Source organism: Talpa occidentalis, unplaced genomic scaffold, assembly GCF_014898055.3.
Source record: "Talpa occidentalis isolate TD23 unplaced genomic scaffold, MPIMG_talOcc4v2.1 talOcc4.9, whole genome shotgun sequence".
NCBI classification, from domain to species: domain Eukaryota; kingdom Metazoa; phylum Chordata; class Mammalia; order Eulipotyphla; family Talpidae; genus Talpa; species Talpa occidentalis.
In genome coordinates, this window is record NW_023605305.1 from 98,519,289 (window position 1) to 98,533,249 (window position 13,961).

At 35.1% G+C, this 13,961-nt stretch overlaps 1 protein-coding gene across 1 annotated transcript in view; it reads right to left on the bottom strand.

Annotated features, from left to right (window-relative positions):
- Window positions 1-13,961, bottom strand: part of DPYD (dihydropyrimidine dehydrogenase) — a 743,206-nt gene that overhangs the window by 416,580 nt on the left and 312,665 nt on the right. Inside the window, exon 11 of the mRNA XM_037498291.2 lies at window positions 12,108-12,318. Within this exon, the coding sequence (XP_037354188.1) occupies window positions 12,108-12,318 (211 nt within the window). The remainder of the gene's footprint in view (window positions 1-12,107; window positions 12,319-13,961) is intronic.

Below are 13,961 nucleotides of genomic sequence, written 5' to 3' on the forward strand. Positions count from 1 at the left end.
ACCTCATTATATAATCTGTATCATTATTTTATAAGTTAACTAAGTTTTATATGTTGACTTCTCATTGCAGCAGAGTGGGGTTTAACATTTCATAAGAATATTATTTCACAACAAAGTTTGTATACTATATGCTAACGAGTATTTAAAATACATATATAACAGGACATTTTCATAAAGTTCACTAAATGCTGAACAACATTGGTTATGTTTTATGATTTCTGTTATCTTAAACAATTACGTTATTTTTTCCATTTTCTACTTTCTTTCACCAGCAAAACTTGTTACATGGCACTGCTCTACTTCTTGTATGTAATCTTTGATTTGATGAAAAATTACTGATTTATCCACTCTCTCCCTGTAAGGATGCATATGATATCAAACACTAGTGAAACCTGGAAAATAAAGATAAGGCAAGACTCTGAACAGAGCTATTCACTAGGGAAACAAACCTATTCCTATGCAGTTATTAGAGGGAAGTAAAATAATTACAGAAATATCATGTTGTGCTTCAAATGGATGTCTAAGGCAGTTGTAAGTGATGTGGTGCTGATTCCAAATCACTTTCAACACTGTTATCAGTTTGACCTCCCTCCTCATCTCTTATATCCTTTCAAAATAATTCCAAAGAAATGCTGAGCAAAGATTCCATTATTTGGGGTGGTTATTTTGTAGAAATGCCAGTACTTATATTAGCTTCCATTACTTCATCTTCACTCTGCACAGAATACTTTATAATAGAAAGAAAATAAATCTTTCAGCCATAAAAATAAGCATTTTGATAATTAGAGAAAATCTTAAAAAAAAAAACAAAACAGTAGTTTTACTATTGGGCTCCTGAGAATGCTATTTGATCAATCAAACAGTTAAAAGTAAAGTAGTGTCCAGAGAAGAATAAAAAGGGTGCATTTTCACCATAGGACCATCCGATAAAAAGGATGTATCAAAGTTTCATTATTTCAGCATTATAAAATGAAATGGAAGCATAAGGAACCATGGACATTAATAAAAGTGGGAAGGGACACAACTGTTCTTTATACCATGATGTCTTAAGACATTCACCATCTGGAAATCTGATAATATACTCTTCATAATAAGGCAGAAAATCTGAAATTCCAGAATAAATGTCATGTATCTCTTTTAATCATTCTTCTCTTTGCAGAGTTCTTCCCTTTCTCCAGTTGAATGGATTAAAGAATTCAAACCCAACAGATCTATCCTATCTACTACATTTGTGAGCTCTATCAGCATTATGAAATAATGATCAGATGCCCACACTAGATCCTCCACATTCAATTTTTTTTTTATTAAATGGATAACCAAATCCTGACTATTCTGCTAAAGAAATAGACCTTCATTCTGAATGCTATTCTGTGTGTCTAACACCTTTACCTCAATCTGGACTTACCCAGGAGCTACTTAGGATACCAAAAATGTCCTTTAACTGGTTTCATTGATGCTATTCTGTCTCAATTCCAGGCAATCTCTTTCAACAGTACTGCCACTGCAGAGTGGCACATGCATTCTATGCTTCTGACACTTCCTTCCATGTGGGGAAACAATCACTAGTTAGCACTCATGGTATCTCTCTGTACCTAACTTCTGGTCAAAAAGCTGAAATTCATAATTCTTTTTACTAGATATGGAAGAAGATACCAACCACCCTTGCCTGTAGTTTAGCACAGATTCTCTCTGCCTTCATACTAAAAATCCTACTGAAGCAGCTTTCCATCAGGGGACACATATTGGTGTATTAGACACTGTGATTAGGTGAGTGACTTTGCCTAAATCATCCATTCAATGTTACAAAACACACTTGCCATGTGATCTGAACCACTCCAAAGGTGATTTCATAGTTTCCAACTGCCAATTATTTGAAAAATATTACAAATTGTTAAAAACAAGAGAGGAAGATCTGTACATACCAGGATTATCTCATTAATGGTTAAGATTCTTCTTATATTTATAGCTCCCCAATTGTCACCTGAATGTTGAAGGCTAAAATTCAAAATCTCCAGATTACCATATATGTCCCTTGACATATATCGTGTCAAATTTCCTGCAATCTTATCCCTTTAGCTAAAGAATTTTTCACCATTGTCTGGTCACATGAAACCACTTTGTCAGCCCAAACTTTTGTGTATGACATTTGCTCTAACAGTGAAGTTCCTACTCAAACTCTGAAATTCAGTGCAAATGTAATCTCAAATTAGTACATTATGTCACAATGTATGTATGAATACTGCTGGTTATTTCATTAGCCTATGAGTCCCTAAAGATTAAAAAAAACTCCCTTTGACTCATGTAAAGAAATGTTCATTGCATGATGAATAATGATAGAATGAATAGTAGAAATCATAAGATAAAAAGTTCAATTTTAGACATAAAAATGGGAAATTCAGATCCTCATTTATAAAGATGAGAACATGCATGAAATAAGTAGGCTGATGAGAACTTTCTAAAAACATGCTTTTTTATAAAGTTTTTTTTTTTTTAAATGACTGTTAAATGACTACTTAATCTAACAATGTGGTGTTGAGCAAGTTGCATAATTTCCCTGTGGCTCCCTCCCTTCCACCCCCATTCCACCTGGAAACTCCTACACAATGCTCAGACTTCAATTTATAATCCACTTCCTCTGGGAAGCTTCACAGCACCCTTAGATTGTGTTCTGTGTTTCCTAGTACTCTGAACTTCTCATGGAATAATTTATTGCAGTTGTGAGTCTTCCTGTTAAATTGCATTTCTGGAGGCAATGTTTGTATTTGCTTCTTCACCAATTTATCCCCCAAAACTAGCTCATTGCCTAGAATAGCAGGCCATTAGAAATTTTAGTTAAAGAAATAAACCTCTGAAATTAGCAGACAAAAATATATGATCTCTTAGGTATCTCCCAGTATATTTGGAAATATAAGAAAAACCCCATGGCAAGTTAACAGACTATAACATATCGAGTAAGCTACACTACACTGACGATTTTATTTTTTAATGCCATACCATCCATTCTCAGTTATATAAACCATATATGAAAAGAAAAAAAGGAAGGAAAGTCTCGTGTTCCTTAATTTGAAACTTTGCAACAAATACATTTGCTAATAAAATGTATACAACTTGATAGTTGGATAAATTTTGACAGTTTCTAAATGTGATCATTCTTTTGCCCTTCCCTTCACTTTTGTTAAGGCAGAAGAGGAATTATGCAAGTTGAAGTCACAGAGATGGCAACTTTTCAAACAAAACTTTCCTGAATTACTTTATGCTACCAGTAGCTTCTGCAGCTCTTTTGTTTTGAAAAATGGAACAACCTTAACAGAAAAAAAAGTTATTAAAAATGTTTAGTGTTACTAACTCCATTAGTGAATTATCATGTAAGTAACATTTTAATAGGAAATAAGTCAAACATACCAATACTATGTCTTCTAAAGAATAGGTGGCTACTCCTAATGGGTGCCTGACTCATCTAGTGTTCACCTCAAAACATTTTTACTCTGCTTTTTCCCAGTGCTTAAATAATTGAGGGGGAAAGATGGAAATATTTTGGTGTCCAAAAATTTGGATACTTTCCAGTATGTATGCAATGTTGGGCTTTCATGTATGCCATTTCTTGCCTTTCAATTTGTAGTTCTGATGTAGGACAGAACAAGGCAAATTAATCCATGGCCTGTACCTTTTCTCAGTATGAAATCAAGTGAATTAAAGCTACATTCAAAAATGATATTGATAGAATTTTTGATTTGCCACATGGGCTTTGAAAACTTTTCCAAGATTCCGAATAAGAGAAACTAGTGAGTTATCTTTTTTGTATAGATTTATCTATTTATGCATACAAGAGCTGGGGTATAGGTTTGAGGTGCAGACAGGTGAGAGGATTCACCAGAGACAAAGTGGGGAACAGAACTGGTGGATCAACTGAAATACACTGTTGAGGGGAGCAGCGTGTGAGACAGGGGAGGTCTGTTGTGCCATGTGGGTCAGCTCCCTGGCCGGGGATTGAAGTCATGCTGCAGAGGCTACTGATAGATTCATAGTCCTGACACTTAGCCCCTTGTACCACCAGGGAGCCCCTTAGTGAGTAATCTTTAATACCCTCTCACCTCCCCCCCAAAAAAATCCTCCCTGATAGAACTAATTGCAATTAACATCATCAAGGAAGTTGGTTTCTGAGGGTTACATGAAAGACTCAGAAAGAACTGATCTTTGTTTCTTGTTCTCTCTAGTATGTAGACAAAAACAAAAGGGAAATGTAGGCACTGGGTAAAGTATATAAAATCATTTCTGAGAGAAGTTCCACACACTTCCTTGACCATGACAAGTCACCCTGTAATTTGTTCTCCCGAGCAGTGCCATATAGCATTATGCAGAGTTAGTGTTACTGCCACCGTTTATCCTAATTCTTCCTTCCAAAATATAGGAAATTTGAATCTCGTTATAAAATGTTATCGTTTTCAAGCTCTTAAAAACAGAAACTTTATATCCTCAAAAATGTTTCTCTTTCCTTCTTAAAATAAAAACAAGCAATTTAATTTAAAAATTGGCCCATTTTTTCCCATTTTAAGAGGAAAAACAGTCATTTTAAAAATCCTTTCTCTTTCAATGCCTGATTTGTGGAAATTCAAATTAGAAATTTTTGAAAAACTAAGCATTAGTTGAAAGAAAATTCCTTTTGATGGTGTAAAAAAACACAATTGATAATCAAGTATTTTTAAAATATATGATGCCATTACAAATGCTGCGCTTTTTTCCCTGCAAATAAAAATACCAAATATATGAAAAATCTCTCATTTAAAAATTCATAAATATAAGATCACCTACTACAAAGTGGGCCAATTTATTTACAAAGACATACTGACAGCCTCTACAGTCCCTGATGAAGTCCTGATTTTCAAATGTTCTTATTCTTAGACAATATTTAGACTATCATAAGGGTGTGATATAACTCAATTTAATTATTAAAATAGGATTTTTTACACAGGATAACAATGTATAAAACTATGAAATGCTTACATAGGTAAGGCATAGTACGTGTATTTTAAATTAATTTCTTCTCAAAACAATTCTAGAAGGTAGATTCTATAATCACCTCCCTTAAAGATCAGGACCACGAAGTACAAAGAGGCTCAGGGAGCCAGCTTTCCAGCTGGGCAGCCTGGCTCCAAAGCCTCTGCTCTGAGCTGCTATGCCAGACGGACTCTAATTAGTGTAATATTTATTGGATTATAAAGAATGCAACAATTTATGCCAAAACATAAAAAAGTCAATACCAATGGATAAACAAAACTACTTTTCTAAGCTTTAGATTTTCTAAGAAAAATAAACTTAATCAACCTGATAGAAAAAAATGATGACTACGTGTAATATCTTAATATGAATCAAGTCAAGTCAAATACACAACATATATATGTCTACAGTTATTGGAACTAAAACTTACTACAAAGTTATACAATTTTTGCCTGCTTGGGGTTTACAATCCGATTGGAAAATAAAATTATATTAGGTTCTAAAATACAAAGCATATAGCTCTTTTCAAAGTGGACATTTCAAAGAACACGAGGATGGTTCTGGGCACTGTATATAAGAGTCAGAGAGGTCACTGCATGGGCAAAAGTGCCTTCCACACTTGTCTAAAAGCATATTCACAGACATAATTATGTCATCAAGATCTGCTAGGAACATGCGGATAAAGTCAACTGTTATTAACTGAGTTGGAAAAGTGAAGCTGTGATATTAGTGAAAATGGTAATGGGTTCTCCTCATCAGTTCAAAACTAACAGAAAAATATGCAAATGCTCAGAATTGGCAGTTTGATTCCAAGCAGGAAGAGAAGAAAGGATAAATTCTACAATAAATAATAAGTCAAGTCTTAAAAACGACATTGTCCAAATAATGAAAAAAGAGAACGTCAACTCAGTCAGCACTGGTGTTGATATTTAGACAGGTAGACTTGCCGTATTATAAAATACATATTTTGAAAATAAATATTTTAAAATTTCCAGGGATGCACAATATATATGCGGTAGAAATATCAGTGAAGGGTGGTTTATGCTTAATTACTGACAACTCTTAAAATCAGTCTAGCTTTCTGTGGCAGTACTGACTAGTTGCTGTTAGAATGAGTGCTTCTTGAAACCCAGATAGATGTTGCTGGTCCTGGGCTGGAAGCTAAAGAAAATTTATGATGGACTTTCAGACCACCCTGACAGCCACACTGTGGTGGCTGGATTGGATTGCTATCACCATGGGCAAGAAGAAAATCACTAAAATGTCAAAAATCAAGTCTATTATGAAAGTTTATAACTACAAACTCCTCATGACCACGGTACTTTGAGGATATCCCTTTGGATAAAACTACCCTCAACAAGGATATCTTTAGAGATCTTGCTCTTAAGCACAAGGCCTGAGGAGATACCAAGCTCAAGGTCGAAGAGAGTAACAAAACCTGCAAGAGCAAATGGTTCTCTCAGAAGCTGCAATTTTAGATTTGTCTTGTTTCAGTCATCAAAAATGCAGAATTAGTAAAATAAAATCAGTCTGGAATAGTAAGTTCCCATTTTAATGTCATTTGGAATCATACAGACATTGAAAGAATGGATGAAAAATTTTGGAAAGTAGAACCACTCTTGAGTTTTTCACAGGAAGACTCAGGCTAAGATTTTATTATCTCAATTAAATTAGAAATTGGATACCACACTGACTTTAGAATTTGATATAGTAGAAATGAAGGATTCAATTAAATTGTGTTCATAATAAACACATATTTCCTGCACAGGAATGTAAACTGTAGTCTTTTGTTTCTATTTCCCACTCACTATCATGATGATAATGAAAAAAGAGATAAAAATAAAATAGAATTAGGCAAAATAATAATGGTTACTTATAACTGTTATTAACCTAAGTAGCAATTAAGTGATTTGCAGCTTTAATACAACAAAATTATCCAAATTTGCTTTATAAATTTGATATTCTATTCTTTTTTGATAAGCTGTTAGAGCATTTGCCATATTTAACATCTTTGTTGTAATTTGGGCTTACAGTTTTGCTCTTCCACATGTATGTATGTTCTACTCACCCTCCACCAAATCACCCAGACCCAATACCCTTCTACTGCCTTCCCTCATTCACTCCCCCCTCCCCCCAACTACCCCCTCTATTAACCATTAAATTCTTTCACTGAGTTCTAGATTTATTCTTGCTGTATTTTGCTTGTGTATGGTTTTTTTTTTTTGGCTATTTATATTAAAGAAATATTTATTACAGATGTATCAGGTACTTAATACTACTAGTAAGGTTAACTGATATCCTCCTTTGATAAATACACATTAAGGGACTTGCAAAAGTAATCCAGCATAGGGCCTCCCCGGTGGTGCAGCGGTTGAGTGCTGGGCTGCGAAGATGCCCGCAGCCTCTGCGGCGCCGTTTCGATCCCTTCTGCTGGCGAGGGTCCCACATGGCACACAGACCTCTCCTGACATGCCCGCTGCTCCCTTCAGCAGTGTACTTCATCAGTTTGCCTGTTCTGCTCCCTGCTCTGGCTCTGGTGAATTCTCTCACCCTCTTGTGCTTCTGACTGTACCCAGTGCTTGTATAACTAATTAATTAATTAATTTAAAAAAGCATATATCAGAGGGAAAAAAATGAGATTGAAATTTTAAGCTTCCTTTAAATTTTCCAATATAGGTTATCTTTACAAATACAAAAATGATACAATCAAGTGGCTACAAGTAATTTCATTTAAAATATGACTATAGGTAGTCTCACTCAGCAGGAATCTAGAAAACTTAAATAAGGGACCAGGAAAATGAATAACTATAAGAAAGTGAAAATCAAAATCAACAAAAAACTATGAACCAGAGACACTTTATGGGGGGTGGGGGGCGGGGAGGGGAGGGATTGGGGTCAAAATAAGGGGGTTGCAATTGTATGGGGAATATAAAAATAAAATTTATTAAAAAAAAGATCAGCAATAAAAAGCAATTAATTTGAAGCCCCAATGGTGGGGGAGGACACATTTTTCATTGAAATAAAAATATTGAGCAATAAATAAATAAATAAATAAATAAATAAATAAATAAATAAATAAATAAAATGTGACTATAGGGCCTCCCTGGTGGTACAAGGGGTTAAGACAGAACCTATGAAGTGATCCACAGCTACTGAAGCACGAATTCAACACCCGGCCCGGGAGCTACACACATGGTGCAGCTGACATCTCCTGACCAGCCCGCTGCTCCCCTCAGCATTGTATTTCAGACAATCTGCCTGTTCTGTTCCCCAGTCTGTCTCTGGTGAATCCTCTCACCCCCCCAACACCTCTGGCCTGTACCTCAGTTCTTATATGCATAAATAAATAAGTCTTTGAAAAAATAAAATAAAATATGACTGTAATATGAGAATTGTGAGAATATAAATTATCACTACTTTATATATACTGTGTCCACTTTCTTTCATTGTTTGAATTCTTCAGCGAATATATGTGGATTGTACTCATCAACACCCTTCCTAATTAGCAATATGGAATCCATCCCATGCTATAAACTGGGAAGAATAATTCAACAGTGGAATCAGAAAACAAAGCTAGATACATAGTAGATATAAAGTTTTTTGCTTAAATTCTCAAGTGCCAAGGAGATGAGGAGCTTTATCCTTTAGTATAGGGTAACATGGTGAATTTAATGACCAAAAAATGGAATCAGAAGTTGGAATCTGGGATAAAATTTCAACCTTTAGTGATAAGAGAGCTACTGCACCATTTACAAAAATAGTAAAGCTGAGAGGAGATTAGACTTAAGCAAATCTAATGAGGTAATCATCATATTTTGTGAATAGCACTCTGAATGTATTCTTCACTTGGTGAAACAATGATTTGTTGATAGAGTTGCCCCTAATCCCAGTGTGGAAAAATTTTTTAAGTACAATGAATGCCTCATTCTTCTACATACTGTACACATGTTACCTGGCATTCACTGGATACTCACACCTATCTGTCACATGCATGACGGTAAACACAAGATGAAATGTCTTCTGTACAAAGTCAGTGGAGAAAGAGATTTCAGAGCCATTCTACACAGAAGGGAAATACTGCATCTAGCCACAACCTGGGACTCAGAATTCACTATTTATTAGAAGAACAAATGCATGTATAAATAAATGAATAAATGAGACAATCAGTTCAGTGAGAGAATAAAAGGATGAAGCAGAGAAAATAGGCAAAGTCTGAACTTTGAAAGTACTAAAGAGTAATAATAAAAGAAAGAAAAGCAGTCAGTGACCAACCTGTAAAAAGAATACTTAAAATATGGTGTCATAAATAATAGTAATATGTTACTGTTTCATTTCCAATGCACTTTCACATTATTTCATTTAAATTCTGAGAATAGTCCTAGAGATAGGGAGAGAAGTATTATAATTCCTGTTTTTTATAGAGAAAGAAACTGAAGCTCAAAAAGGTTAAGTGACTTGAAATAGAGCATTTCAAACAGAAAGAAATATTTAACATTGTCAAATGCAGAAAATAGAATAAGGACTGAAAAGATGTCACTTGAGTTTGGTACACAATTCACTAGGGACTGTGCAAAGTCAGGTTAGGAAGGAGCAAAGAGGGGTGAAAATACAGGCTGATATTTTAAGAGAGGTCACAGATATTAAATGATATAGAGTTATAAATGTGATTATCACACAGATATCATAAGAAATCATATCACACAGGTATCAGGATGATCTATTTATGATACAAAAGAGAGAACATGAATAGCTTTTCGTCTTACCAAATGGACAATCTGTTTCCTGTAAACTGATCTTTACCACATCATAAACATGTATGTAAATGAAAGTTTAGTGGCTTTAAAATTAGTATTTTACGATGTTAAGTGCCATTTGAATAAAGTCTTCTTGATCAACTTCTAACAAATACAAATTCCCTCTTCCTTATCCTTTAATATTTTAAATTCAAAAAACAGCACTGGAAATGTATGGATAGGAGCAGAGGCATGAAAGCTATTTAATGTTCCAGCTCTTCCAGTTCCCTTCTCACTTGGAAAACAGTTTCTTGTTAATGTAAAATTAAAGGGCCTGGTTAAATTGGAGATAATGTTATTTAAGGAAAATTTCCCCAGGCAGTTTGTTGTTTCAGTTCAGGATGGGGGATGATAGCAGACCGAAAGACCATTTTTCCTTAACTTCTCTCAAGGTATTATGAGGTAGTACATGTAAAACACCACGAGAAACATATACAAGTAAGTTCTGGAGGAACAGGTTGAGTGTAGTGCTGTGAAGCTGTCCACAGCCTCTGCAGCATGGTTTCAATTTCTGAGTAGCCAGGGAGATACCCACATGGCATGGCAGACCTCTCCTACCTCGCCTGCTGCTACCCTCAGCAGTGTTGTAGGTCCATGTGCTTAGTTAGCTTCTCACTCTGTCTCTGGTGAATCCTCTCACCCTCCTGTGCCTCTGGCCTGTACCCCAGTTCTTGTATAAATAAAAATAAATCTTAAGAAAAAAAGAATAGCAAACTCTCTTAAAACAAAACAAAACAAAAACTCAAGTAAGTTCTGTAATAAAATACGCAAATTCTGAAATAAATGATGTCAAATAAACATAAATATATCATTTTTTTCTTCTACTTCACATTTTAAATTCTAAATTAAATCTTTCACTTCTCAAATGTATGTGCACACTCAAGTGCACACACATGCACACATGCACACACATACACACACACTGGCTTAAGCTTTGCAAAATCACATTTGAAAATCCAGTAGCTGTTTTCTAAGATTTTTTGAGTCACATCTACTTAGATTTGCTTAGGAAAAGATACACTTTTCTTAATATTAGAGTTGTCAGTTGTGGAACAGAAATTTAGATGGGTAACCTAAATTATTTTTTGATAGGCAAATAATCAACAGAAATGCTAGTTAAATATGATTCAAGTTTTGGTATTTGGTGATGTGTAGAGCTGTAAGAGCAGTATGAATTTTTAGATAATAGAATGCAATTTTCACATTGTTCTTTTTTTTCCCCTTCTTGCACCCGGTTAATGAATAAACAAACCACATAGAGACCGTGTCTACATATCACATAAACATCGAGATGAAAAGTGACAAATTCAGGCCATCATCCAGCTATTTGAAAACATTTATCATGATGACATTAAACATCTGGATGTTTCCAAATACCAAGATGTTTGATGTCCTGCAGATAAAATGTTCTGATGACTGGTTGAATTTTTTACTTATCTGTTGCATAAAAGTGCACATTTACATGCATACATCCCTTCCTATTTCAGACACAAAATGTAATTTTAGCATGGATATAGCAGAAAGTCATAGGACTTGTCATGTTTAGATTTTTCTGTTATTGTCGTTCTTAATAATCTCTGACTTAGAGAAATGTCCTCATTTTCCTCTCAGTAAATAAAGGAGTTAATCATCATTTCAATCATGTTAAAATGTAAAGGTTCTGGGAAATGAAAATTCATTAGTACTTAAGATTTTATCTACAATGCCCCATAAAAACACTACATGTGGGGAACATATCACACCATATAGCTTAATTGATGGACTTACTCAGTTAGGATATGTAAAATATCTCCTTTTCTCGTTCTCTTTTTTTTTTTAGGCATTTTGTAATTCCTTAGCATGATCATGTGTGCCATCTAGATGAAATGACAGAGTTCAAACTAACTTGATAATTTTGATGTTTCCTGTGATAGTTTTGCAAAAGGATAACTGTAAACACAGATTCTATTTTTGCCTATATATTGGATCCTGTCTGAATCATTGAAGACTAGCTGTTTCATCTTTTCTGTCCCGTATTTTCACTCCGGGTCCAAAGAAAAAGCCATTTTCATAAAGGAAACAACAGAAATATTACAAAATAGGATATGTACTTTGATTACATAGTTTAAAAGATTTATGTTCTGTTCAATTTCCCCCATTTGAAAATAATTCTGTGTGTTAAATATCATTTCTAAGCCTTTTAAATCAAGATTGCTTGCATTCCTTATTAGAAGATAGAAATGAATGTTAAAGTAAAGAACAATGCCCTGGAAGCTGGAAACTATCACAGTACTAAAATAACAGATATTGCATAATACATTTCGACGCTGAGCACCCTACCTTCAGGATCACTCAGAACTGAGCCGAAGGCACTGATGACCACATCGGCCTTCAGACGGACTATCTGATCTTCATCCTCGTTCCATTTTCCAGTTTCATCTTGCTCTGTCCGAACAAATTGCATAGCAACAATTCTCCCACCTTTTACTATAACCTTCCGTGGGGACAGGAAAGGCAAAAATTCACACTTTTCTTCCTTAGCCAGCTCCATCTAAAACAAAACAGAAACCAGAAAAAACTTGAAAGTGTTTCTTCTCCACTGAACATTTGGTTTTTATTCAATTACACTTGCCAAAGTTTATGATGCTTAAATCAACATGAAGCTTTTTATTTTACCAAACCAGAGATTCCGTTATTAACTATTTGCATGTTGCACATCACTGTCTCGGGAGTTTTGAGTTAGAGTTGTCATCTGATTACAGATCATGGTATCACAAGACATTCCTCAAATTTAGGTATTACATGCTCTACAGTTAGTGACAAATGAAGTTACTGACTGTAGTAGCCTGGCATCCTTATACTTTCATTTCTATAGATTAAGTCTTATTTTGAATCACGTCACATGGAAAATAAATACTTCTGATCATTATTACTAGGCTGCATATAACTAAGATGGAAAAATAGTCAATAAAGTGGGTAAACCGACAAATGCAAGTACATGACTAGAAAGGTAAGCAGGAGAAAAGAAGACTAAAAAAACTTGGTGGAATGAAGAAATAACATGTATTCTTACTTTTCTAAAAGCATGGAAGCAAATCATACAAATGAAAATTTTAGAGAAGTAAAAATGCTCCTCTGACAAATCCCCGGTGCCTCCACATCACTTTCATAATTCATTCTGCCATAAAATGAGTCACACTAATTTTTTTCTGTGGGAATCTATCAAGAGAATGTTAGTATTTTTTGATTTGCTTGTTTTTTCACTTTCTGCTTAGTGGGGGGGCTTTGGGATTTTGTCAGTGTAATTCTAAATAGTACGTTGAGTAATATTTTTCAAAAAAATGAAAAATAACCTACTGAAGTAGTGGAAGTAGCTCGTTATTTCCCTAGTAAATTGTCACTAGAACCCCTTCCAAGACAGGTTGAGAACTTTCTGTGTTAAGCTTTTACCATGAGTTTTCTGTGTTGCATCAAGATGGAAAAACAGAGACATAAAGTAACTTGTTTAATGTTATAATCAAGTCATGGCTTGACCATTTAGCACTCTACCTATAACTTGGGGTATTTTTGGTTTGCAAAACAATTGCTTAGAGGGCTGGTTAAAACAGACTGCATGGGCTACCCCAAAATATTCTCATTCTGTAGGAATGAGTGACACCTCAATATTTGCATGGACGGCAGGTTCCTTGGTGACACTATGCTTGTCCAGAGATGACACTTGATGAAATATCCTATCTTATTACACTGTAACTCACTCTGCATTTAGCAACCTTTACTGTGCATTTTCTTTTTTTAATTAATTAATCAATTTATTTATAGAAGCACTGGGTATAGTCAGAAGCGCGGGAGGGTGAGAGAATTCACCAGAGCCAGAGCGGGGAGCAGAGCAGGCAGAAGGACTGAAGTACACTGCTGAGGGGAGCAGCGGGCGGCAGGAGAGGTCTGCGCACTCTGTGGGACCCTCCTCTGGTGGCCAGAAGCAGCCAGGGATCGAACCAGTGCTGCAGAGGCTGCAGGCAGCTTCGCAACCCAGCGCTCAACTGCTGCGCCACTGGGGAGGCCCTCAAATATTGGTTTTAAGGCTTAAAAGTTAAAACACTGAAGCTAATATTATACAGTATTTCCCCTTTCAATATAAAAATATAGATAATGTGGAATATTATGGGTGGAAGTATAGAAAACAGTAGATAAAAA